General features: G+C 41.3%; 1 protein-coding gene across 1 annotated transcript in view; it reads right to left on the bottom strand.

Moving 5' to 3' along the window:
- FARS2 (phenylalanyl-tRNA synthetase 2, mitochondrial) overlaps positions 1 to 24,814 on the bottom strand; it is a 194,996-nt gene that overhangs the window by 79,050 nt on the left and 91,132 nt on the right. The window contains exon 4 of the mRNA XM_082014600.1: positions 23,006 to 23,166. Within this exon, the coding sequence (XP_081870726.1) occupies positions 23,006 to 23,166 (161 nt within the window). The remainder of the gene's footprint in view (positions 1 to 23,005; positions 23,167 to 24,814) is intronic.

Raw genomic sequence — 24,814 nt, 5'->3', positions numbered from 1 at the left:
CTTAGGTTCATTCATTCAGAAGAAAAAACGTGTTTTTTCTAAAATCATCATTTATGAGCCTGAATACACTTTCAGATCAGAGATGTTTAAAATCACAGAATCGTTAAGGTTGTAAAAGACCTTTAAGATCATCAAGGCCATCCATCAACCCAACACCACCATGCCCACTAAACCATGTCCTGAAGCACCACATCCACATGTTTTTTGACCATTTCCAGTGATGGTGACTCCACCACCTCCCTGGGCTGCCTGTTCCAATGCTTGACCACTCTCTCCGTAAAGAAATTTTTCCTAATATCCAGTCTAAACCTCCCCTGGTGCAACTTGAGGCCATTTCCTCTCGTCCTATTGCTAGTTACTTGGGAGAAGAGACCAACACCCACCTCGCCACAACCCCTTTTCACGCGGTTGTAGAGATCGATAAGGTCTCAGGTCTCCCGTCAGCCTCCTCTTCTCCAGACTAAACAACCTCATTTCTTTCAGCCGCTCCTCGTAAGACTTGTGCTCCAGACCCCTCACCAGCTTCACTGCCCTTGTCTGGACACGTTCCAGCACCTCCAACATCCTTCTTGTAGTGAGGGGCCCAAAACTCAACACAGGATTCAAGGTGTGGCCTCACCAGTGCCGAGTACAGGGGCACGATCACTTCCCTACTCCTGCTGGCCACACTATTCCTGATACAGGCCAGGACGCTGTTGGCCTTCTTGGCCACCTGGGCACACTACTGGCTCATGTTCAGCTGGCTGTCAACCAGCACCCCCAGGTCCTTTTCTGCCGGGCAGCTCTCCAGCCACTCCTCCCCAAGCCTGTAGCGTTGCCTGGGGTTGTTGTGGCTGAAGTGCAGGACCTGGCACCTGGCCTTATTAAACCTCATACAGTTGACCTCAGCCCATCGATCCAGCCTGTCCAGATCCCTCTGCAGAGCCCTCCTGCCCTCCAGCAGATGAAGAGATCAGGAAGAGATCATTTTAACATGAATATTCACTGGGTAGAACTGCACTTTTAAAAAGCATTTTTCAGATTTTTTTTTTTACAGATTTAAAAATTCTTATCACATTAATGTATACATTTTATATGTATTTTATATCATGCTTATATAACACAATATGTTTATTATTTGTACTGTCCAACTTCATGCTTAAAAACTCTTATCAATAGGTGCCTTCTTATTAAAAGGTTACAATAAGAAACACACTTTGGCTTAAAAAGAGGGATGAGTTAATTTCCCGGCAGTTTTTATAGACATCCAAATATTTACAACAACAAAAAATTTATTTCTGTTAGCATAGTTATTAGTTCTGCAAGTACCACAACAGACTCTTAAACATAAAGGGGCATCTTTGCCGCAGACAGAAAGACCTCATCTTGTGGTCAGAGCAGTCTAACTTGCTATTTACAAAAACAGGAAAAGAAAGAGAAAGAAAACAAGACAATTATTCGTTTTTCAGTTTTGATGAAACTTCTCTGGAGTCAATGGGCTTCAGGATCTCGCCTTTGCTGAGATGTTTCCCCCTTTGAAGAAAAGAAAATGGTAATGCTCTTCTTTCATGCCCTCTGGGTCATGCAATATCTTACTTCTGCCTTCCATTAATGGACTGCAGCTGAAAGAAATACTTTTGCACAAGATCGTTGGGGTCTGCAGGAGAAAACATCTTTTCTTATTTTGCTTATATGTAGATGACATCTGATGTGTACACCTTGGTCTATACAGTATATTATCTCACTCAAAAATGTATTCCATGCCTGGGAATGTTTTATGATGAAACAGTGAAATCCTAAGTGAATACCTGCTAAAGCAATAAACCTGTTAAAAAGGCAAATTTACAGCACGCTGATTTACACAAATCCTGTTCTGTACAGTGTAAACCTGTCAATAAATATCTGATAAGGAATACAGTGCAAGTTTTAAATTAATAAACCCCCAGTGAATAAAACTGTGAATCACAAATGATTATCCAACTTTTTAAAGGAATAAACTTGTCAAATGAATTCGTATCGTGCACACCAAATTAAAAAAAAAACTTACACAATAAAGCTATCACAACAAGAGGTTTTGATGAAACACTAATGAATTAAATGTAAACATCTCCTCTGCTTACATGAACAACACAGCTGCAAATGCTGGAGATACTCCTCAGCCAACAATGTGATAAATGTGTTAGTGTAAATAAAGTTATAATCCTGATGTAGACCCCTATATTCTCATCTCACCCCTATCTACCATTATATTTACTACTGCTATATTTCAGCAACCTATGGAACAAACTTCTAAGCTTGTGGGGACTAATCGAAAACTCACTGAACTCCTAGTTCAGGATATTTAATTATTCAACTAGAAGATGTGGCTCATGAGCCTAAGTGTGACCATTCCCTTTGGACAGGTGCCTTCTTTTATTCCCACAGGTACAAGGATGCTAAAGAAAAATAATTACATGTTTGAGTAACTCAGTAATATCCTAAACCCCAAAAGAGAAAAGTCCCCCCAATTCATAGTGAGTGAGCGAGTATTTGCTATCAAGTTCAAAAGCAGCAGGATTATGTGAGGCACATAAAAACAGCCCTCTCTTTCCACTTAAAATTAGGTGTACAGAAGCATCCAATGTGGTCAGATCTTGCAAACGTCCCTGGAACAGTCTGACATTATCAGTATCATCAAATTCCATGTGAGCAAAGTTACTAAAAATGTAATAAACTGTAGGGTCTGTCCCTCCTGGATTATCAAGTCTTCAAGAAAACTGCTTTGAGTCAATCCATGGCGTTACTACCTTAAATACAGAACTGTTGTAATTTTGTGTGTGCATGCATGTGTATATGCTTTTGTGCATTACATAGACTGGAAGGACAAATGTTTAAAACAGTGAGCATAACTTTTTTATTATTAGGTACTAACCTTTTCTCAGAGCCTTATAATGCAGAAAATTCTTTTATGATAAAAGACAAGGCAATAATCCTGTATTGTATTGTCCCTTCACCACCTGGCTGCAGTCAATATCATTGCAGTAAGTATTATATCAACACTAAAGTTAGTATAAGGATAAAATTCTTAGTTCTCAAATGTATTGATCTGTTTGTTATAGAGCTACATAAGCCACAAAATCATTTCTTATCTACACCTAAAACGTGAAGAGGATGGGACAAGAGTCTCCAACTGGCAGGTCAAGATGAAGTTACTAAGTTTGTATTTAGGCACCCCAGCAAATACATACTGTGGTCCAACAGATCCCATTGCCATCACTGTCCTCCTTTCTATACTCTCCTGCCCTTTAAGAATAGAGCAGTCTTAAAGCCCATTGACTTTGACCCCTTTCAAGGTTCAAGGCAAACAGCAACCCCAAAGATCATTTTCTTAAGAATTTACAGACATGTTAGAGGCCCCTCTTGAGAGCAATGTGTTCTTCCCACTACATTTTCCCCTTTGATGTCACCTCCAGCCACCACTTCCAGCTACGTCCTCTTCACGACTTAGATGTGCTCCAGCATAGTGCTTGGAGAACCTAACAGGACACCAGCTGGTTCTGTTGCCTGCATGTTGGCCCTGACTCCCAGCACGCTGCCTAAGCCTGGAAGCCCTGCCATCCCTTCCTTCCATTGCCTGACCACTCCCCTTAGGTTTTTAGGGTGTTGCTGTGTTTTTTTAAAGATCTGTAAGTAACTGAAAAGAGGTTAAGGAGAAGGTAGAACTCATTCCACCTGCAGAGCGCTGCTGCCAGGTGTCAGCTACACCTGGCAGGCAGCACTGCCGATGCACAGACAACTCTGCACCACTTCTTTGGTCCCATCAGAGTTTTGTCACCACAGTGCTACTTTAAATGTTCTGTTCACTTTCCATTTCAAACACTGCTGTGCACTATCTTTGACATTTTTCAACAGCCTTGGAAAACAAGAGTGCTTTCCCAGTAATTACACTATCTGTAGGACTCTATCAAACCCCAGTTGTAGGGAATATTGCAAATAATGACATCACATTTTTCAATCACCCAAGGTGAAAGCATTTAAGAGCACTGAATTACTATATTTTTTTTCATAATAAAATGGAGGCTTATGATGATCCACCCTCAATGATATATGTTTACTAGTCATTAGTCACACTTCCTTCTCCGGTGAATAAATAAGCCAAGTGCTTACTAAAACTGCAAGCTTTTCCCTCTCAGGATGCTAATTTTAGTTTGGAAATGAGTAGCTGGGCAGTAGTGCTGTATCCTGCTCTGCCAGCCTGCCCAGCCCATGCCTAGATATACCCGAGGAGTCTGAAACACCCCTGAAAAGTCAGAGCTGTGACTCTTCTACAAGGGTTTGTGATAGTTTAGGGCATTCCTCATCCCCAGCCCTCTGCTCTACCTTTCTGTCCAAGATTCCTGTCCCTGCAGCAGCTGCTAAAACAAACATGTGCCTGTTCCTCCACCACTGCAGTTCACAGCCCACTGTAGCCAGCTCAAAGTTGCCTCTCTCAGTGGTATATGCTAATATATGCTGGATGAAAGATTGCAGCACCTTGGGGCATCGGTGGACAGCTGTCTTAATCAGCAACAGGATCCACCAGAACTCATCTGTCAGCATAAAATAGCAAATACTTGGGGTCTGCATACATTGGCACACCAGGGCGCTACTCTGGACACCCTGGCAGCAGGAATCAAGTGGTCACCGTAAGAGTAGTCTGGTCACCCACAAGTGGCAAAGGATCATCAGCTAGCCTGGATCCATGTACCTCACAGCTGCACAGGAGAGAAAATACAATACACGGCAGAAGCCCTCACCTCTGTCTGAGAAGCAGCTGGTGATAATGCACAGCCAGTGCCAGTAAGCACAAAGCCACAGATTGTCTTTAGCCCAGAGTCCCGAAAAACAGGATGAACCTCAAAGTTTTCCACAAATATTTGGCATTAGGGCAAAAAAAAGTTCTCCCAATGCGGTAACCATGACTGCAACATGCCAAGGGGACAAGAGAAGTTTTGTGCTGTGGCTGTTCACTCGGTTCCCTCCCTGTTGCCATCTGCAGACCTGGGAACACAACGAACGAGAGACCAACACAATGGAGGAAAAAGCCGTACTTGTATTCTGACAGCGGCGTCACAGATGCAAGGTTATTGACGACATGTACCAAAAACTGGGTTAGCAAATCCACAGCAGCCAAACTATTAAAAAGCCAGGCATGCTTTACTGCCATCACCAGTCTAAGTCAGAAAAATGTAAGATTTAGCAGCATCATAGCTACCAAGCTTTAACAGTCCTGCTTTGCCCCAGTTTTGGACAAATACATACATAAAGTATGCAGTTTTAATGCAATGTCATATTCTCATTGAAATGAAAGCTTCATTCCTGTAATAGCTAAGCCTTTCTTAATATATTCCATGGTGAAACTACATTAATTCACCATTATCATAGGAAATTTAAACACGTAACAGGCATGAAATTCAAATTTGCAAATTTACAACTGTAACTTAGCCCCCTTGCACATAATGAAGTTTCCTGTATTAGTGTGTATGCTCCTAGATTTATATTTTTGTATTTATGACCAGCAAGACAAATTACAGTTGCTGCAGGAAACATAATTTTGAATTTCTTGGCTGTCATGGCTTAAAATTTGCAGTTACAATGTTCCATTATGGTAAGTTTTCTGCCCTTCCTTTCCCTGAATCAATCTTTTTTCTTAGTTTTATATAGTAAATTCTATGCATTCACACATGTATACAAACACACACACATATACATTTATGTATAAACACACACATATATCCAAAGGAGGAAATTGAGAAATTTCAGCAGAGAACTTCTATAAAATCTGACAAGCAGACATACAGCTATGTTCTGGGATTAAGCTTTTAAAAGTAAAACAAATGGACCAGTTTGGGATTGATGCACTGCTCTGTCCTCCTGTGGGGAGGAAAGGGCGATAGCTTCCAGTAGTACTCTGAGCTTCTCAGTGTAAAGGGCAATGAACACACAGTGTGATCAGCCCTTTTCGGACAGCAGTCTGCTCCCCCCAACAGAGCTCTTCACCTCTGCAAGCTCACATACAGGTACAGGGAATGCCATGTGTCCATGTGAACGTCATGTGCTCCCTGGATTTTTGGCGCTCTGCTTGTACGTGGACCATTTTGAGTGGAAGAGTTTTTCTTTGTGCATGGGTGAGAACACTCTGTCCTTGGTTTGAAGATCATGTGAGTACCTCTGAGTGCCCCAAATGGCTTCAGACCATGAATTCATTCAAGGTCTGAAAGGGAAACATCCTTCGCTATTTCTCACAGGAGCAAGGAGAAAAGAGAAGAGAGAGCAAGCGAGGCATTAGGTTTCAGATAAACTAAAGGGTGCGTTTTCCCCAAATTGTACATACTAGAACTACAGACCTGTTACATGGAACCAAAAGGGACTGAATAAATTCATGTTGGACAGATCCTCTAGGAACTATTAAAGAAAGTGATCCAACTGCATTTTTCGTTCAGCAGGCTTTATGCTGGATCAGTAAAATTTGAGAAGGATCACACTGTTTTCATACTTCTGCTGTTATGCTGTTCTCCAAGCACTTGCCGTTTGCCATCATCATGGGAGACAGCGTACTTGATCTGGACAGTTACATATAGCATAATAGGCCTTTTGTCTTTATGAAAATCCGTTCTTTCATGGTGTTCTGGTAATGCCAATATTACGAAACCAAATCTTTCTTTTCTACTTTAGTGATTTCTTACCTTAAAGCAAGTATGAAGGACAGCAGGACAGCATAAACACATTGAGCTACTGAAGAGAACTGGGTGTATACCACCTTAGATACGACTCCCCTTAGGCATGGCAGCAGTACCATGCAGTTAAGTCTTCTAGGGGCTTAAGGGCTGGGGGGGAAAGGGAAGGATTGCTCAAACTTTCCCACAGCCATCTCCATTTTCCCCCCTTTTTACTTAGAACCAGGCTGGTTCCTTTCCATTCCCAAAGGGTTTAATTTGTGACAGTTGACTGAAATGTTTGATTTCTAAGCTGTGTTTAAAAGCCCCAGTTCTGACCCTGCTCTTTCACTTCTGACAAGAGCCCAAGTGAAAGCTACCACCTGCCACAAGCAGCATTTGCTTCCAGATACTGCGGCTGACTGGACTTGCCAACACACACCCACAGGTGGAATCAATCAAATAATATCCCCATTTCCACCCCAACTAGTGCAGTTCACAGCCCTTCATGGGAGTGAAAAAGGGGGAAGGATGTCAGACACCCCTCTAGAGATCAGTATCTTGAAGAAAATTGTATGTTTGGCAGAAAGACCAGTTTGTTTGTCAGCAGTAGCCTGCACAGTTAAAACAGCACTGGGTTACAAGTCATTGCTGTTCCTCATCTTGGCATAGCACTCTACATTTACATTCCTCGTCCCTGGGGAAAAACAATCATGGCATTATGGAAATACAGGAAGTACCTTGTGGAAAATATAAGAAAGAAAATGACGCTATCAAGAAACACAGTAAATTAAACTGTTCTCAAAGTTGAAACACCTGTTCTAGACCTAGGTTGAGTAGGGAGGTGCCATGGGGCACAGACTGACTTTCTAGCCCAGTCTCGGCTTCAATGTGGGATGAAGCAGCTGTAGCCCCTCAGCAGGAGCTGCAGCTTTGTGCCTGGCCAAATCTGTGGACTTGATCCCTCTCTGCTGTGCGGTGCATGCCACCATACGAGTCCCCTTGCCACCTAAAGCTAAGCCCTATGGGATCTTGTTGATGAGAAGAGTTTCTCTCTTGAGCCATATTACAGGTTCCCTGAAGGTGCCCAACAAGAAGGAGTTCAATTGCTTGTATTATGCCTAAGTGGTCACTGGGTAGCTCTTCATATCATCTCATTCAGTCACCTTCTCCAACGCTAGTGAAGCACCTCTGAATAGAACCGCCCCCCCCGCCAAAGACTCATGACAAATGCACACACACATGCACGTGCACAAGAACAAATACGACCTTTCTGGCACGCTAAAAGTTATAGCTTATTATAGAGGAGCCTGCCTGACAAAGGAAAGTCAATACCTAATATGACACTGAAAAATTAAGATGACTAACAATGAAAAGATTAAACTTTTTAGATAAGCTGCTCTACCTTTTCCAAGCACCAGGAAGAATGCACAAGAGGACTGGTGCTGTGGCAGAATGAGCGAGTAAAAAGCTTGCTGTTAAGTATGTTCACCCCAAATTACTGCTAGTTATTAAGCCTCTGTGGTCCCACCAGAAAGGAACACTGTGTTCTTATGCACAACATTTTTTTAAATTACAAGCATTTTACTTCAAAGTCAACCTCACTTAAATTTGTCATGGACAATGCTTCAAGTTTAAAGCCACAACACACTTCACTGAGTGCAAATATGTATTTTATTAAAATATGGTAAAAATACCTGAGAAACAATGCATGGCTTTTGATATGCTTTCTAGATACAAAAGAATCACTTCTATTACCACTGAAAAGGTTATTATATGATTACTAAGGAATTGAAAGAGTGCAGGAAAGACAAAAAAAAAAAGGAGGATTGACCTAACCCTATGAAAAGCAGGGTTATTGCAGCAGGGTTATTGCAGTGTTGCAGTGTACACAGCAGAGAGGCATTTCCAGATATCCACACACTTGGCTATCTGGATATGCCTTGCCACTTGTGATCTGATTATAAAAAACAATAAAAATAAACAGGATTCCTAAACACCAGTGATGGACTCTCTGCTCTATGCTTGGCTAGTCAAAAACAATTTCTCATTCCCATAGAACAGATACGACTCACAGGAAGAACCAACAAAAGGGATGTCTCTACTACTCACTCCTGCTTCTCAGCTTCTTACAATCCCCTTTGAAAGCACCAGGGTGCAGAAGAGATTAGCCCGACATGTTCCTATAGCAGCTGTAGGTCTACTGTAGAAAAGTGTGCATTCTCCTCATGCTTCTTACCCAACACCCCAGTTGATGGTCTACTGAGCTAGCTGTTTTCAGGGCACTTTCTCCCATTTCAAACACACATATATCACTGCAAGACAACTAAAAGCAAAGAAATGCTTTTTCTGGTATCACTTTTCCATTTGAGCAGTTGCTACCAGAGAACTGTTGTGACACAAAGAGGAACAGATGGGACAATCTATTTATTATATTGTGATGTCATCTATATAAAATGAGCAAGCTTGTATCCTGAAGAAGGAATCCAGTGGATTTGGAATCACCAAAATGATAAAGTGGATTCTCACATCAAACCTAATAATCAACACTTAGGACTGCTTTTTGCATGGGCTGCCCATATTCTGTCTGTCCTTCCTACCCAAATCTCCCACGGCACAGGAAGAATCACTCTACCAGTTTTTTTTGTAGCAGGGGTAAAAAGGGCAGAGAAGACACAGACCTCAGAAAACAAACCATCAATGAATAAAGACTGTAGGTACCAATCCTGCACTTTTCTAAAACATATATACCATGCATGCAAGGAAACCGAACTCCTCAGCAGATACTAAGAATTTCTTTTTCAGCAGTGCTCAGCACCTGCAATTCCTGCAGAAGGCATTGGTTGCTGCAGGCATTCAGTGTTTGCCATGCTCAGAAGTCAGGTTTCCTCCTTTCTGTTGGTTTGTATGGTTTTTTTCATTATGCTCAATAATAATGCCGAGATACATAGCTCAGTGGGGTAAAATACTGCACACATCAACAATTCATGTAAAAGATTTATATCTAAATAAAGAATGCAAGTATTTGAAAAGAGACTGCAGCAATATGAAGATGTATTTCTTCCAAATACATAGCACAACAGAAACAGATTGCACCCAACATTTTATTTCAGCTTAGATGAAAAATCTCATATAAAGCGTTGTTGATTATATTTCATTTTCTGCTCATTGAATCCACCATTCCAGAGAGTTATTGTTTAAATAGCAGACTCTCCAGAACACCTGAGTATGACTTACACCAAAATAAGCTGGCATCAGAAATCTTACAGGAACACACAACACGTGAAAAAGTCCTTCTTCCTGCCTAATAAGCTTTATTTTTTTTTCTTGCTCCCCCCTAAAAAGCATAGGGATTTCCAAGACAACAGCAATGATGCTTCATATTTCTCGGCCAGATACAACTCCACATAATACCCTGGACATTGCTATGCTACAAAGGAATGTCCTCATCTTTCTACGCTTCTCAGACTTATGAGCTCATCTGTATTGTCTGGGAAATGCTACTGTAGATACTGCATCATAAAAATCTATGCTCCCTAGGAAATTAAAAGATCCCAACTGCCATGTACAGCAATTTACCTGAGCAGATTATTGGTGGCTTTAAAATATTCTTCATGATTTCCAGTGCCACTAAAGTAGCCAGGTTTCCTTCTTCACTTGAGAAAACTGCCCGAGTTGCAATGACTTTTGGTCAAATCCACTACTTCAGTCTCCAGAGCAGTCAGCTTCACTTTTTTCCCCCTTAACTACCAAATTAAGACAAATCACATCCTCCAAAGTGCAAAACCAATAATAAAACACCAGGGTAGTGCAGCAAGCTAAAAACAGTATCTAACTTTAAAGAACAGAGAGAAACAGAAACGAAAGACTCTACTTTCCTGTCCAATACTCAGAAGTGGGAGAAAAGCCTTTAATTTTTCCTTTCAGGCAGACCCTGAGCATTCCTAAAGCTATAGTCTTTTTAACAAGAGTAACAACACTTAGAAACAGGAAGCTACCGAGCCTTTCCTTATTTTACAAGAATCAGAATATGGGTTCACTATTGCTGATTTAGAATAGGTTACATGTGGGAATAATTATGCAAACTGGATTTAACTCAGCAGAATGCAAGCAACTCTCAAAAGAAGCCATTTCTTCCCATTATTAATTTTTAGAAAATTGCAAAAACAAATCCTCTGCAGCATATGCACCCCAAAGCATTACTTACTGGTCACATTTTGGTTTAGGCTGTCAATACTATGGTCCATGTGTCTCACACTAGCAAGACGAAGGAAATTGAGGATGGGTACGATAAGAAGAATATGGTTCTCCCCAGCTGTGCCTTCTGTTGTTTGGCTATTCTCTGTAGCCTAATTCGTATTCTGATCAGAGAAGTGGTAGCTGAAAATCAGGTTTTTTATTAACACCATGTACTTCAAAAGGTGCTCCTGTTCACACATATGCACACATGCACCCAGACTGTTCTCCCCAGTCCTCATTTCCTAGGGACACTCTACAGCTGAGCTGCAGTGGCTAATCATGATGCAGATGATGACTGTAGGGGTTTAGGCATGATTTCAGAGACTACTTTATCAATAGTTCTTTGCAAGATGTATCTTTTGTGTGTAAAACATTGGCACAAATGTTAAAACAGCTATCAAGCAAACTCATCTTTGACAAAACCCATCCTTTTATCCAAAACTGGAAAAAAGGATTAGACTGTATTTCCTACTGGTTTCAAGATAACTCTTTTTTTTTTTTTTCTTTCCCTTCCTTTTTATTGTTTTTTAGTATATTTCAGTGGTTGTGTATGAATACCAATACATAGCTGTATCTCTGACACAAACTTGCATAGCAGGAGTCCTTAAGTACATTTTAAACAGGAGTTTACTCTTAGATTAAATGCATAACGTACACTCACAAAGATGTATTTAACGCTGCTGTAGGCACGCAGATACTCATGTTCTGATAATTACCTAGGACTGCCAGTCAGAAACCAGGATCCCATTAGGCAGACAGAACACAAAATTATAGCCCCTGTCTCGAAGAACTTTCCACTCTGGGACAGTATTGGAGAAGACATGCTGAGGCAGGAGGTACAAGACAACTACAACTGTAAAGAGCATGGAAAACAGAATTATTGAATTGGGAAATTGAGTCACTTGTCAGGTCAAGGCCAAAGACTACAGTAAAGATAGTTACTGTGCCATCTTCCTAGCCAGAATTCGATTCATCAAGATTAGAAAAACATTGGCAAAAGTGTAAGGGTTACCCTCCTTACTAGCTACATACTTTTGTAGACAGTAAGACTGAAAGCTCTGAACATCTGTGGATTCCTGCCGAAACCACCAGCACCTGGTTCTCATAGCTTCACATAACCAATAAGAAATCTATTGTTATTTTAGTTTTCCAGGTTTACTCATTACATCACCTAATATTAATTTAATGTGGGTTTCAGCACATATATCACTGCTGGAAATTATTCCATGGCTTATTTAAGCACTTTGTATAACCATTATACTTCATCATTTGGGATGCAATAAAGATCGGTTGATATATTCAGCAGCAGAATTACTCATTTGTGAGCTATTTGTTTTAAAAAGCCTCAACCAGTCAAACTGCAAATATATGAGGTTTAGAGATCAGAGCAAACCACAGTAACACATGCTTTTTGAAGCTTACTGCACTTTCTGCTAAGTAATCATTTAAATAGTGTCAGGTGTACTTTGACTGGGTTGCATTGGCTTTCACATACAAAAAAAAAGACATCAACAGCAAAAATCATTCTACTGTCAGTAACTGTACACTGCAGTAGCACTGGTAACTAGAAATTAATTTTGTATTTATCTCATGTTGGGGTGAGTTCAAAATTCAGTCAAAGGTACAGTTGCTCTTTTTTGTTTAAAAACGAATTGGAAGGAAGCCCCTGGTGGTCTGTTCCCAGTTGCTGGGAATCTCTTCCACTTGTATTGATGACACACCTCCTGGGTATACCACAGTCTCTACATATTCACCCATCATCCTCTAAACTAACAGCACTAATTCAGCTACACCTGAGAGGACTTCCCAAGACACTATTTTTTTTTCTTTTGTTTATGCCAAAGCCTTTCATGGGATACACTGTGAATGATATTACCCATGAAGACTTGAGAGGCTGGGTTTCTGCTATTTCATTCCAACTTTCTGGGCTACAGAGGTGCAGAAAAAAACCCAGTGATCTTGACTCTTTCATTTCTTTTTGGACAGGTAATGTTCTTCTTTTATGTGAAAGTTTTTTTACATTAATTGCATGGAAGGACAATGGAAAACACCAATCATGTACAGACTCAGTGGTCTTTGGATCCCGTAAGTGTTGCACAGTTGTGTTTCACTTGGGATGCCACCATTGGAATCTAAGTGATAAAAAACGTTCAACAAGAACAGCTGTGTGTCTTCATGCAAGTTACTCTGTCCTTTCTCTCCTCTCTAGTCCTTGACTTTTCTTTCAGTTACTTCTTGACTACTTCCTTTCTTCCTCCAGGACTGAGGTTCTGGATCTCCAATGTACACAGAAGGAAAAGGTAGAAGACTTCCAGCTAGCAAAGGCTCATCTTTCCACCCAGGCTGCTCACTTCCCTCACAGATCCATGACCTTTCCCTTGTGCTGCTTACGCATGCAGGCCACAGTGCTGGGCCACGCTATCCAGCGGAAAAGCCACCTTACAGGTTTTATCCTCCCCTCTCTCCCCAGTCAATTCTGGTTTTATCCCGCCTCCAAAAAGAAAAGTGCTGTCTCCTCAGTTGTGCTTGAGGGCATGGAGCAACAGTGAGAAGCAGATGAGGGAACTGATACGGCTTTAAGGAACCACAGAGGAAAAAGGGTCCCTGATTCCACCTCGCAGTGTAGCCACGTAAGTAGCTGCTGCAATACAACTTGAACAGCAGAGCAGTACAGCACATGGGAAAAAACAAAACACCGTGACTCTCATCCTCATACTGCGAGAACCAAGGCTCTAGGAAGAAGTGACAGAGAGCAGTCACAAAACCATCAGAATCCTTCAAGGAGAGAAGAGTTTCAACTGCTGTCTCTGGACCTGCAGTCAAAAGAGAGGACATCTTCCAGGTGGGCACACTAGTATATCACATTGCAAGCTTCCGAAAACCCCTGTGGTACACTCTAGGTTTGTTTGTAAAGCCCTGGGCTTCCCACATAGCTGAGAATTTGAGGAATATAGAATTACTACCAGCTTTTATAGTTACCTGACATGTCATAAAACCTATACTGGTGATTTAACTCTGTGTTAGCATAGAAAATTGAAAGTAAGAATGAAGTATTTTGCTCTTTTTACACACACACATATATATACACACACACATACACATACTCCCCCCACTCTACACAAATTCCAACTGGGACAGAAAAAAGAATACAAAACAGAAAACTCACAACATCCAGAAAAACAGCACAAACTAGCTATTTTGCTTCAAGTCATCACCAGCAACACCAAATCCGCTATTGGCATGTGATAACACAGGTCAACATGGGAGTTTACAAATATTCTAAGACTGTGAAAACAACCTAGAATTACTTAAAGTATTTTCAAGGAACAGAGGTGAGGGAGAGGAAAGCTCTCCTATAAGGAGAGTTTTTCCTATAAGGAAAGCTATATTTTTGTTAATGAGTATCATAGGCTGCTCTGTACATCTGACTATTATCAAGGTGGCTGCTGGATGGATGACACAGATTTGCTTCACCCTTTGGTGCTCCAGCAGACAGCAGATGGAGATATTACGTAAGATAAATATCACTAATCTAAGCACAAAGGGCTACTGACATTTTTCCAAGTAGAAGCAGAAAGGAAATAAACTGTTGCTGATTTGTCCAGGTTCAATGGGAGGCTGTCAGTAAGACTAGATTGCAGTGGGTGGGTGGAAGAATGGAAACAGGGTATGCATGAAAATCTGCATCATCGATATTAGCCCAAAGAGTAGCAGCTGGATTTCTGGGAACCACATCCCCCGTCAGTGGTTATTTTTACCAAGAGTTTCAGTAATATCTCAGTGCCGAGCAGCCTTAGTCACAGGCCTGGGTTCCGGCACACTAAGTGTTTCACAAATCCAGAATCAAAATGTGGAGTCTAGTGATGGTTCCTGCCCCTAAAAGCTGATGTGCTAACTGTATGACAAATGACAGCAAGCAGACCAAGGCTGGAGTTAGAGTCCACTGGACCCGTGACATGAAACTCATAAAAATGACAGACAGGTCTCTCAGCTCTTCACCACCACAGACATCTGCTGCCAGCTGCTTTGGTAGGCATTGCAAGAAATTGAGAGTTTGTGAAGGAGAGGTTTGAAAAAGAACAGGAAAGTGGTTACCACAGAAGGCTCCTCCCCAGCGTGAGAAACAACATCAGAAAAAACCCAAAATGCTCATATGGGCATTTAACAAGTGGGAAGAAATGTTGAAACCACTTTCCAGTTTGATGCAGGCATCAGTTTCTGCATAAGGACTAGGAGCCGCTAGGTGAGAACAGGCTATGAAGAGCCTTGACAGTGCAGAAAAGTAACATCTCATTGATAGCCACAGAAGGGATAACAAGAAAACATGCAAAGGAGAAGAATTCAGCTCTGCTGAGAAGGACTTGGGGGCTCCTGGTGGACAGTGACTGCGCATGAGTGCACCCTGACAGCAAAGGCGGCCAACAGCATCCTGGGCTGTATCAGCAGGAGCACAGGCAGCAGACCAAGGGGCATGATTATCCTTCTTTACTCAGTGCTCTTTAGACCGCATCTAGAGTACTGCATCCAGTTTTGGCTCCAGAAATACAGGAAAGACATTGACAAACTGGAGCAATTTCAGCAATGGGCCACCGAGAAGATCTGGGGGCTGAAACACTGGCCCTGTGAGAAAAGGCTGAGAGAGCTGGGTTTGTTCGGCCTGGAAGTACATACAAGGAGGTCATCAACAAGATAGACCCAGGCTTTTAACTCCCATGCATGGTGGGAGGATGAGAGGCAATGGATATAAGTCAATCTAAGAGAATTTCAGAATATATAAGAATATTCTTATATTCAGGGTGTAAGAAAAAACTTTTTCACCATGAGGACAGTCAAGCAGTGGAATGGGTTGCTCAAAAAGCTTGTGCAGTTTCCACCTTTAAAGGTTTTCAAGATACAACTGGATAATGTCCTGAGCAACCTGGCCTGACCTCAGAGCTGACTCTGCTTTGAGGAGGATGTGGGCCTGGAGATCTCCTGAGGTCCATTCCAACCTGAATTAGCCTTAGATCTTAAGACTATGAAGATGAATGGAAGCTAAGGTAAAGATGTGGTGGGAAGATAAGACAGGGTACTCCTTTGATTGCCATATTGCTGTTCCTAGCACACTGAAGTAATATGGGTAACACTCTTCAACACCTTCCTACATCTGCACTTCTGTACAGTGTCAGACACAACCTCGCTTTTAAACAAGAGACAGACAGTCTATAGAACCAGTAGCTGTGGTAAGTATCCTCACTCAGGTTTTACTTGGGGAAATAAAAAGCTAAGAACAGCCAGAGAAAGAAAGCACTGAATGTGTTTGGAAAATTCATTACCTTGAAAGGCTGAGCACACAGGTCCAGCTGTGCTCCAGTGAAACTGCATGTGTGTCTGAGCATCTGTTTACTATATCATATGATGGAAAAGCCGCTATATTACTCATTTGCAGTTCACTGGTATGTAAGTGGCTTATTTTTTAGACCTGGACTTAAAAGTCCACAAAATTAAATGAAGATAGGATAGCACTGGTTATCCCAGTTTTCATCACTCCTCTTCCGTTTTTGAGGTATGCCTGAGTTATGGAGAACTGCTGTAAATCACTACCCTCAGACAATACGTTTCTTGCTTTCAACACCACTCCCCACCCTGAGACTGATGATGATACTTTAAAGTACAGAATTGCTTTGATGGCTTGTGGTCATAATTTTTGTGGTTACTCATACCTCTCAATTTTTAAAAAGGAGATCACGAATAGATGCGTACAGTACAAAGTCTGGGGAGTCTTTCTGATTGATTTAGAAAAAAACCTTTGCATCAGTCGCAACAGTTTTTGCCTTAAACCTACTCTCCTTTCTGGTGTCTTTATCCTCTTTCTACCCCATCCCCCACCTTGTTTAAACTTTCTCTTTTCACCCCCAGACTTTTCCATATTGCCTCCAATTCCCAAAGTACAGCTCTTCTCTCTTCTACCTTCCTCTTTCTTTGTCTTATCTCAGTGGTTTGTTTTTTCTTGTATCCAGTCTCATGTGACTGCTCATCCACTCTCTTTCCACATTTCTGAAACCTATTTTCTTCTTTCCTTTCAGTGTTTTCAGCCAACTGTCTTTAGTTGAGAATGGGAATTCAAGTCCTGTTTACTCTCCAGATGCTTGTTTGTTGACTTCCTTTACCCAACTGTTGATCAGTAAAACTGGCTTGTATCAAAGATTTTGCAAATGAAGTTTGTGGTTTGTCACATTAAACTCTTATTGCTTATAAGAGCCATTTTTAAAGTTTCCTCTGCTTAAACCCTGCAAGGCACTGATCACTCTCAGTTGGATCCCAGGAAGTATGGAGATCTCTGACCTGAAACTATTTAGGCATTTAGGTTATGTTTGATTGAGCACAGGAACTATCTCATTGATTTAAACAGGACTACTCACAAGTTTAAAGCTCAGCATGTGCTTCAGTACTTTGTCTGACTGGGGCCAGAGGGCTACGGTTCCTAGAGCTTCAATACCAGCACTGGCTGCAAACAATACGAGATATAACATCCTGATGAGAGAAGACTTGAAGATCAAGCCATTTCTAATCCAATCGTGCAGCTTAGTGCAGCATCTCCCCAGTGAAGAAGGTATTTTTGGCTTCTTTCCATGGCTATACAACATTAAAAAAAAGGAGTTTCACAATGTTTTGCAGAGTATTCAGACAAACCTGAGATGATATGCAGCACTGTAGAGGTTTTACTGACGTTCATTTAGGAAGATCTACACAAGTCACTCAGAAGAAATTCAAGCTTCTCAAAGTCACGCCAATAAAATGTTTATGCTATACCATCATCTATTCTCTGTTGTACCTCCACACGCATGCACACACAGAGTATATATCTTCAATTACAGTAAAACTAATTAGACAATAAATCACAGTTGAAGCTGTACCTCATTTGTTCAGACATCCAAGTTAAATTTACATACTAATGGTTGCATATTTGCCTTTAATAGATGCACTATTAGAAAGTAAACATAATAAATGAATAACCATTTAAGCATGGAGTTACCTAATCTTGATGAAAAATATCTGAAAATGTAGCAGCCAGTGAATCTATTTACATTTTTATTGGAAAATAAAGCTAATCACAAACTAAGAAGATAAATATAAATTATATGGAGTAGCATACTTATGATGGATCGGACAGACCCACCCTGTGCAGTGAATGCAATAAGAGCAAACTGGTTGAAAAGGCTGGCTTATATATTAGATGTTCTCCTTCTCAACCATGGAATAAAGAATATAGATTAAGATGGTTTAATTTGCAAAAGTTTCCCCTTGGACCTGCCAGTGCATTCTATTTTCAGCACCTTCTAAAGCTTCAGGACAAGCTATATGTCTCCCAGCAACAATCAAGTATGTGCACAGGAAAGATGCAGAGGAATGATGACTGTCTCAGAAAACTGGAAAGTGCACAGTAAGGTAAAAAAGTTCTATTGTGTAACTGTGTGAACAAGAGGGCTCACATACATAGCAGAGAGTGCAAACTGGGCTACTGGATAAATCCTTTGTCATTAGAATAGGGGCTTAATTCCTATGGCACAATGAGCAAAGGCAAATGGGAGTGTGAGGCCCGGTCTTTGCTATCTTGCACAGGAGAAAGACGAGCCCACCTTGATTTCCTTTCTCGTGTAATGAATCACTTCTTTCCACACAACCACATCTTTCTGAAGATACACTTCTTCTCATCTCTGCTATCCCTGACTGTTCACTTTTCAAAGCAGAGACAGTCTCCTAGGTTAGGGCCACATACACCATTCTGGCTACAGCTGTGCGGAAGGTGAACGGGGTATCACTTCAAGCTGCTTGTCAACTCTCCTCACCACTGCCAAAGGTTACTAGCCCCTCCGGTCTTCCAATGGAGCTGCTCTAGGAGCTTTGTCTATCCTGGCACCATCAGAATGATCCTGGTTGTAAAGTCTATTATTTTGAGTATTGAAGCTAACAGGTTATTATGAAGGAACTGAGTTTGGAGAGACTGCATGTGCCAGCAGATATAAGGAGCAGCCCCTGGAGGTGATGGAAGGGGGTGATAAAAACTAGGTGGTGCTAGGCTTATTGCAGATATTGCAAAAATGAGGAAAAGAAGAAAGCGACTCCCATAATCTCACAGAGGGACTCTGCACTTTAGCTAGGAATCTGATCCAGATTCCCTCTGTACCAGTGCTTCCCTTAGAACCGCATAAACATGCTTCTGCTTGACCTCAGTCTGGCCTACAAGGCTCATCTGCAATCGAAATAAATAATTATTTAAACCAACAGCAACCACAGCCGCCAGCAGCATCAAATGAAAGTGACTTTGTGAGGAGAGAATGCATCAGCAGTCAATTGACAAAACATGCCGCTTGCTTGCCGTGGCAGCGACATGATGGAGTTTCCAGGAACCGTCCGGCCGCCAGAGCCCATTCATCTTAATCAACACCTCTGGGCACACTGCACTTCATCTGAACTGTGAGTGCCTTCCTTCCCTAAATGTCACTTCATTTTTGTACCTTTTCTTGCGCGTTGTCAGCCCACAGACACATCTTTTTTTTGTAAGAAGGCCGGCTCAACACGAACTGGAAGGTGATTACATGCAACTACGCGCAGAGCTCTGATGAACAGAGATCTAACACAGCATACCAGATCGGATCCAAGCCATTTGTTTTATCACATTACGCCTTGCAGGTGCTTAGTCTTTCCTGCCCTGTCGAGCCTCAGCTTTTCATGTCACAGCCTGAGAAGAAGCCCTACACAAATGATTGAAGGCAAGTTACCAGCCTCTGATCCCCCACACTGCTGCGACGTGTCAAATTACAGCTAGAGCAATTTGGTAATCCAAATCAGTGCAATAATCTGATCTGTGGGGAGCAGCACTCCAACACTGCTGTGCTGAGTGGCCACAATGGTACCAGCACTGTCAGCTTTTCCCGGCAGCTTTTTGACCTACTGAAGCCTGCATGCGTGTATTGAACAACTGATGACACAGGAAAAAGTCTGACACATTCAGGCTGTTAAAAGGCACAAAAAATATACATTACAACCCAAGAAAATGCTCTAATTAAATTCCATTTTTTGAACAAGAGTATATTTAGCCCAGCTATTATTAAAGGTTACTGCTATGTAGTGTGCACTTCACATATTTGAAGAACATTTTAATGAACAGAAAAGAAAAATATTTATGTTGGTGGATAGTATTAAGATCATAAGAAAGGATGGGAGGAGTATCCAAAGGTTGAGATATCTATCTCAGTTAAGCACATAAAGAATGGACATTTACCCAGGCCTTCTGAGGCTGTGGGATTCAATCTATGTAATGAAAGGCTCTCAAAACACCTGGTCTGTCTTGGCTCAGTTCAGTCAGGCTGAAAAATACTGCATGGCTTTGCATGCAGAAGTTTTGACACTTCTTAAATATCCATCAAGATTTCTTACAACATCAACACTGCAAGACAGGCTAAAAGTTTTCTTTCAAATATGATATGAATAAACATTGTAATTCATTAATTATGACTCCTTAGAAAGTAGACAGATGCAGAAGGTCTGCTAACTTGGGTTTACAGCATACCTGAAAAATAACACAGAACAGAAAGAAATTAAAGCTGGCTTATTAACTCCCATCATCTGAGATCTTATGGTAGCAACAAGGATTATTTCACAGTATTCTCATTCAAAGAGGGTCATTAACATGTCAGTATGTACTAGCAGTATGTACAGTATTGAGCTCAAAAAAGCTCAATGTAAGATACCAGATGAAAGCTGGATACAGACTTCCTTTTAAACAAAAGACCAAGCTTGCCTCTCTTATATTCAGAGACAGACTTGAAAAATATAAACTAAGAGTTAGGGAGAATTATTCTAGCAAAACTGAAGATGGGCCATCCAAGTGGGGTGTGCATATGTATGTGTTAAAAGAAAAGGGGGGGAAAAAAAATGTCCCTAAGAAGTGCTTGATACCAGAGCAAAAATCTGTTTCTAAAACATTGTCCATATTCTTTCTTTAGAAGAGAGAAAGAAGACTCAAAATAATCCGTCTTTCCACCTCTGCTGCCCCTCTCCCATGCCCCTCAATGTCCCGATCTGTACACTTTTAATTGGCCTATTTGTTGGGATACAACAACTGCCAACACATTAATGTGACAGAGCAGTAGTTAATGGCCCAATAATATTACTCTGGTCTTTCCCTTTGGTCCAAGTTAGAGCACAGTGGCAGCTGACAATTTCTCTTCCTTGAAGTCCCCCACCTATTGCATCACATCTCCTGATTTGTGTTATTACCTAGAAAAGTATTTCAGCCAGCAAGCCTCAGTTTCATGACTCTCTACAACATCAGTTCTGGGTTGTAGAACTTTTTTCCCCTGTTCCAAGTTGAACCAATGCCAGCTGAAACCAATGCTGCTCAGCAAGAAGTGCTTAAAGACCTACCAAGATCTTGTCACCACTCACACTGATGACACAGACAGTTACTCAGCAAAACACTGCAAAACCACGTGCTCCTAGTGACTCCTGCTCAGCTAAGGTTACCAAATAGCACCAATTAAAAAAAAAAAAATTCTTTCACTTTTAGCTTCCTAGAAACTGTGTCCTTTCCTCTGAGACTATCCACAGTAACCTATGCCTCTGTCATCTTCAGACTAGTTTGCTACACCCGACTTTATCTGAAGCTGAACATGACAATGATACACAACTTAGAGAAGTCAGACACCCAGCTCACTCTTTGGCTCACCTTCAACATCAGACCATATCATTCTGACAATCTGGGCCTTTCCCCAAAAACCCAATCTACTGCTAATATCAGTTTGAGGCTTGGATCCACAATTTTAAAGCAAGCAAGAAATCTCATCTCAGTTCCACCAGAGATCAGATGGCAATCTATAAACCAATCCACAACCTGTGCTCCTCAGGAGCAATGCCATTCAGAAAGATATGGGCTGAAAAGGAGACCTGAGCACTCCTTACTGAAAAGAACAACAAACATTCTTAGGAGATCAGGGAGACCTACAGGTAGACCCACCTTCAGGAAGAGTGAAAAAACCTGTCTTCCTTCTGTAAGTGATAACTATGATCTGAATACTGCAACGCCAGTATCATCACAAAAAACCCCAACCAAAAAAACAAACCAAGCAAAAAGAAAGACCTAACAAAAAACACCCACCCCCCAAACCTATCCAAACACTATTTTGACTTTTTGACTCTACTGGAGAAGGTGTGCCAGAATTGCCACAGATTAGAAAATGGATGCTGCTACTGATTTGATGTGGAGACTGCTTAAATATCACCTAAGCATTATCACTGTTGATTTCCCCTTTTATATTTTCAATTCTTAAAAAACATACTCGAGCTGTTCACAAACAAAGCAAGTAAAATGGTAAAAGGCAGCAGCTGCTTTAGCACTTCAGACTTCGTCAAGCATCTACACAGCTATGTCAGCTCAACTGAACTTTCCCGTGCTCACGCTGAAGAACGTTATGGAAGCAGCATTTCCAGTTATGCTTCATTACTTTGCAACTACGAAAAGTAAGACAAGGTTGCTAACTACAAAAATCACCCCAGGAGAGGAGTTACAAAAGAAATATAAGCTGAGCCTGCACCCTGCCCCCACCAGCACCTGGAGGAAAGAGCTGACATATTGAAGATGGTGAAGCGCATTCACAAAGCCCTCTCCCAAAATTTAACAACGCAACTCACACTGACTTCAATAAATGTAGAGTGAAAACAATGGCAAAAATTGGGACTGTGTTATGATATTTGAATGCTCAGCATCAAACACATTTTTATAATGAAACAGAATTATAGACACAATTCAATAACATACCCAACCCAGACGCAGACCAAAATCAATCCCTATTCTGGATAAATTTAGAAGTTAGATATATGATTAAGTATTAGTCAGAACAGAGATATTCACTGGGTATCAGCAGCGACTCACAACATTATCTGGTTTAAAAAAAATGTTATCATCAAAAGCTAGATTTTATTGCAGTATATCAGAGAATCATTCTAGCTGTAAAGCGGTTGCTTTAAAACCTAATATGTTAATGGCACAGAATTTTAATGATGTGATATTCTCTAGGGCTATACACATTTCTTACTGCCAGAAAATTATTATCATCTATATATTATTTTACCTGGAATTTTACTTTTTGCCAAATGTGAGGCACAATAAACTGTTTCAAGAAACGTTCATCTTCACTCCAGAACAGTCGGATGTCAGGGATTTCATACAGGATCATGGCCAGCCTCTCCAAACCCAAGCCAAATGCCCAGCCAATTTTATCCTGAGCACCAGCTGCAATAAACAACAAACAAGATAAGAATTCAAGAGCTTAAGTTCACAACATGAGAAATTGCTGATAAAATGTTTACCTATTTACCAAGGTAAAAAAAAAGGTGAAGTAGCAAGATAGAAAAGCCTACAAGCAACTGCCAAATGGAAGATCTAAAGGCTACAGGACAGATCCTACTTCCAGCAAAAACTGCAGCAGGACTGGGCACATCACCAAGTCCAGGAACCAAAAGTGCCAATACAATAAAGCCACACCCTTGGCAATTTCTGTCCAGAGTTTCAGACAGACTTTGAGAAATGCTGCATAACACTACATACCGCTTCCCTTTACTATCCTTAGAGCTAAGTACTTCCACACCCGACTCAGTTGTGTTTTATAAGGCACATAAACATGAATTTCCTGTTCAAAGTATTTTACATGGGCTGACAGACCAGGCCAAGCCTACGCAGCATTAACATCATTACCAACATATGAGAAGATCAAAATTGCCTCTTTTGAGGCATCTGGAAGAAACAGAGCAATGGGACGTGAGGCGCTGTCATGTTAGCATCACACCTCCAACCAGGGAACTCCTGGGCTGCTGCCCCGGGGAGAAGCCACTGCTCCCACATACACAAGTCTCTTTTATGCAGCACTAAATATAAAAATACAAGAATATTTAATACAGAAGAGTTGTACAGATATTAATGATGCAACATTCATGTCAGGAAAGTAAATATTCATACCTTCCTTCATTTACAGGCCAGGAGCACCGAGTCATTAAACAGGGATTTTTTCAACTCCAGGAACCAACTCCATTTTTAACCATCATCCTACTGATTTTGAAATAAGCTGAGAGCCCAGCAGCTCTGGCAGAGGCTCAGAGCTTTTTAAACTTAAACAAATGGCTAAATAAACACACTTATGCTGAAAGGATGCGCGCATGTGCGACAGACTTGACTCTTCACCACCAGCACTGGCACTATGCTCCTCAGTCACGTAGTATCACTGTACATCTCACAGCTATCCAGCTAGACCAAGGCCATACCTGCCTCCCCCGGTATTTAAACTCTAATATTTCGGCAACTTTGAACTCGGTAGGTTCCCCACCATCATTCAGGAGCCTGGAGGCAACTTTCAAGTCACAAACAAGTCTACTTTCTGACCCCTGTCTCTGCTATCAGAAAGGATTTGGGTGCTGATGACATCCTGAGGTATGCTGTCACGTTCAACGCTGAGACAAAACAGTCCAAAGTCCTGTTTAAATAGAGGCAGGCATAACAAGCTTGGGAAAAGAGAGACTGTCATCACTTTGATTCTTTTAATTAATTTGAACCTGCCTATTTACCTGGAATACCAAGTCCCCAGCAGAACCCCTCCGTGCCTCATCTGCAACCTTAGCAGCATTGCACTGCCACAGGAATTTGGTCAACTTCATAAGAGTACTTCACAGAGGTGTCTGGATATTCTGCCTTGTCCCTTCTTGTGTGCTCCTAGGCAAGATTTTGCACTTTCTGACCTTTGAAAGCAGACAGTTTATCAACTGAATTGTGGAAGTCTTAAGAAAGAGTGGACTGGATGTGAACTCAAAATGTAACTCATGGCAGAGCTCCTCAAACTAGTATGTTTAAAACAACCAATGGACTTTGAGCTAACCTGACCTTGGAAACC

This window comes from Phaethon aethereus (genome assembly GCF_964289735.1).
Source record: "Phaethon aethereus genome assembly, chromosome: 2".
In the NCBI taxonomy this organism is placed as follows: Eukaryota; Metazoa; Chordata; class Aves; order Phaethontiformes; family Phaethontidae; genus Phaethon; species Phaethon aethereus.
The sequence above is the reverse complement of the archived record's forward strand: the minus strand, read 5'-3'. Positions and strand labels throughout refer to the sequence as shown.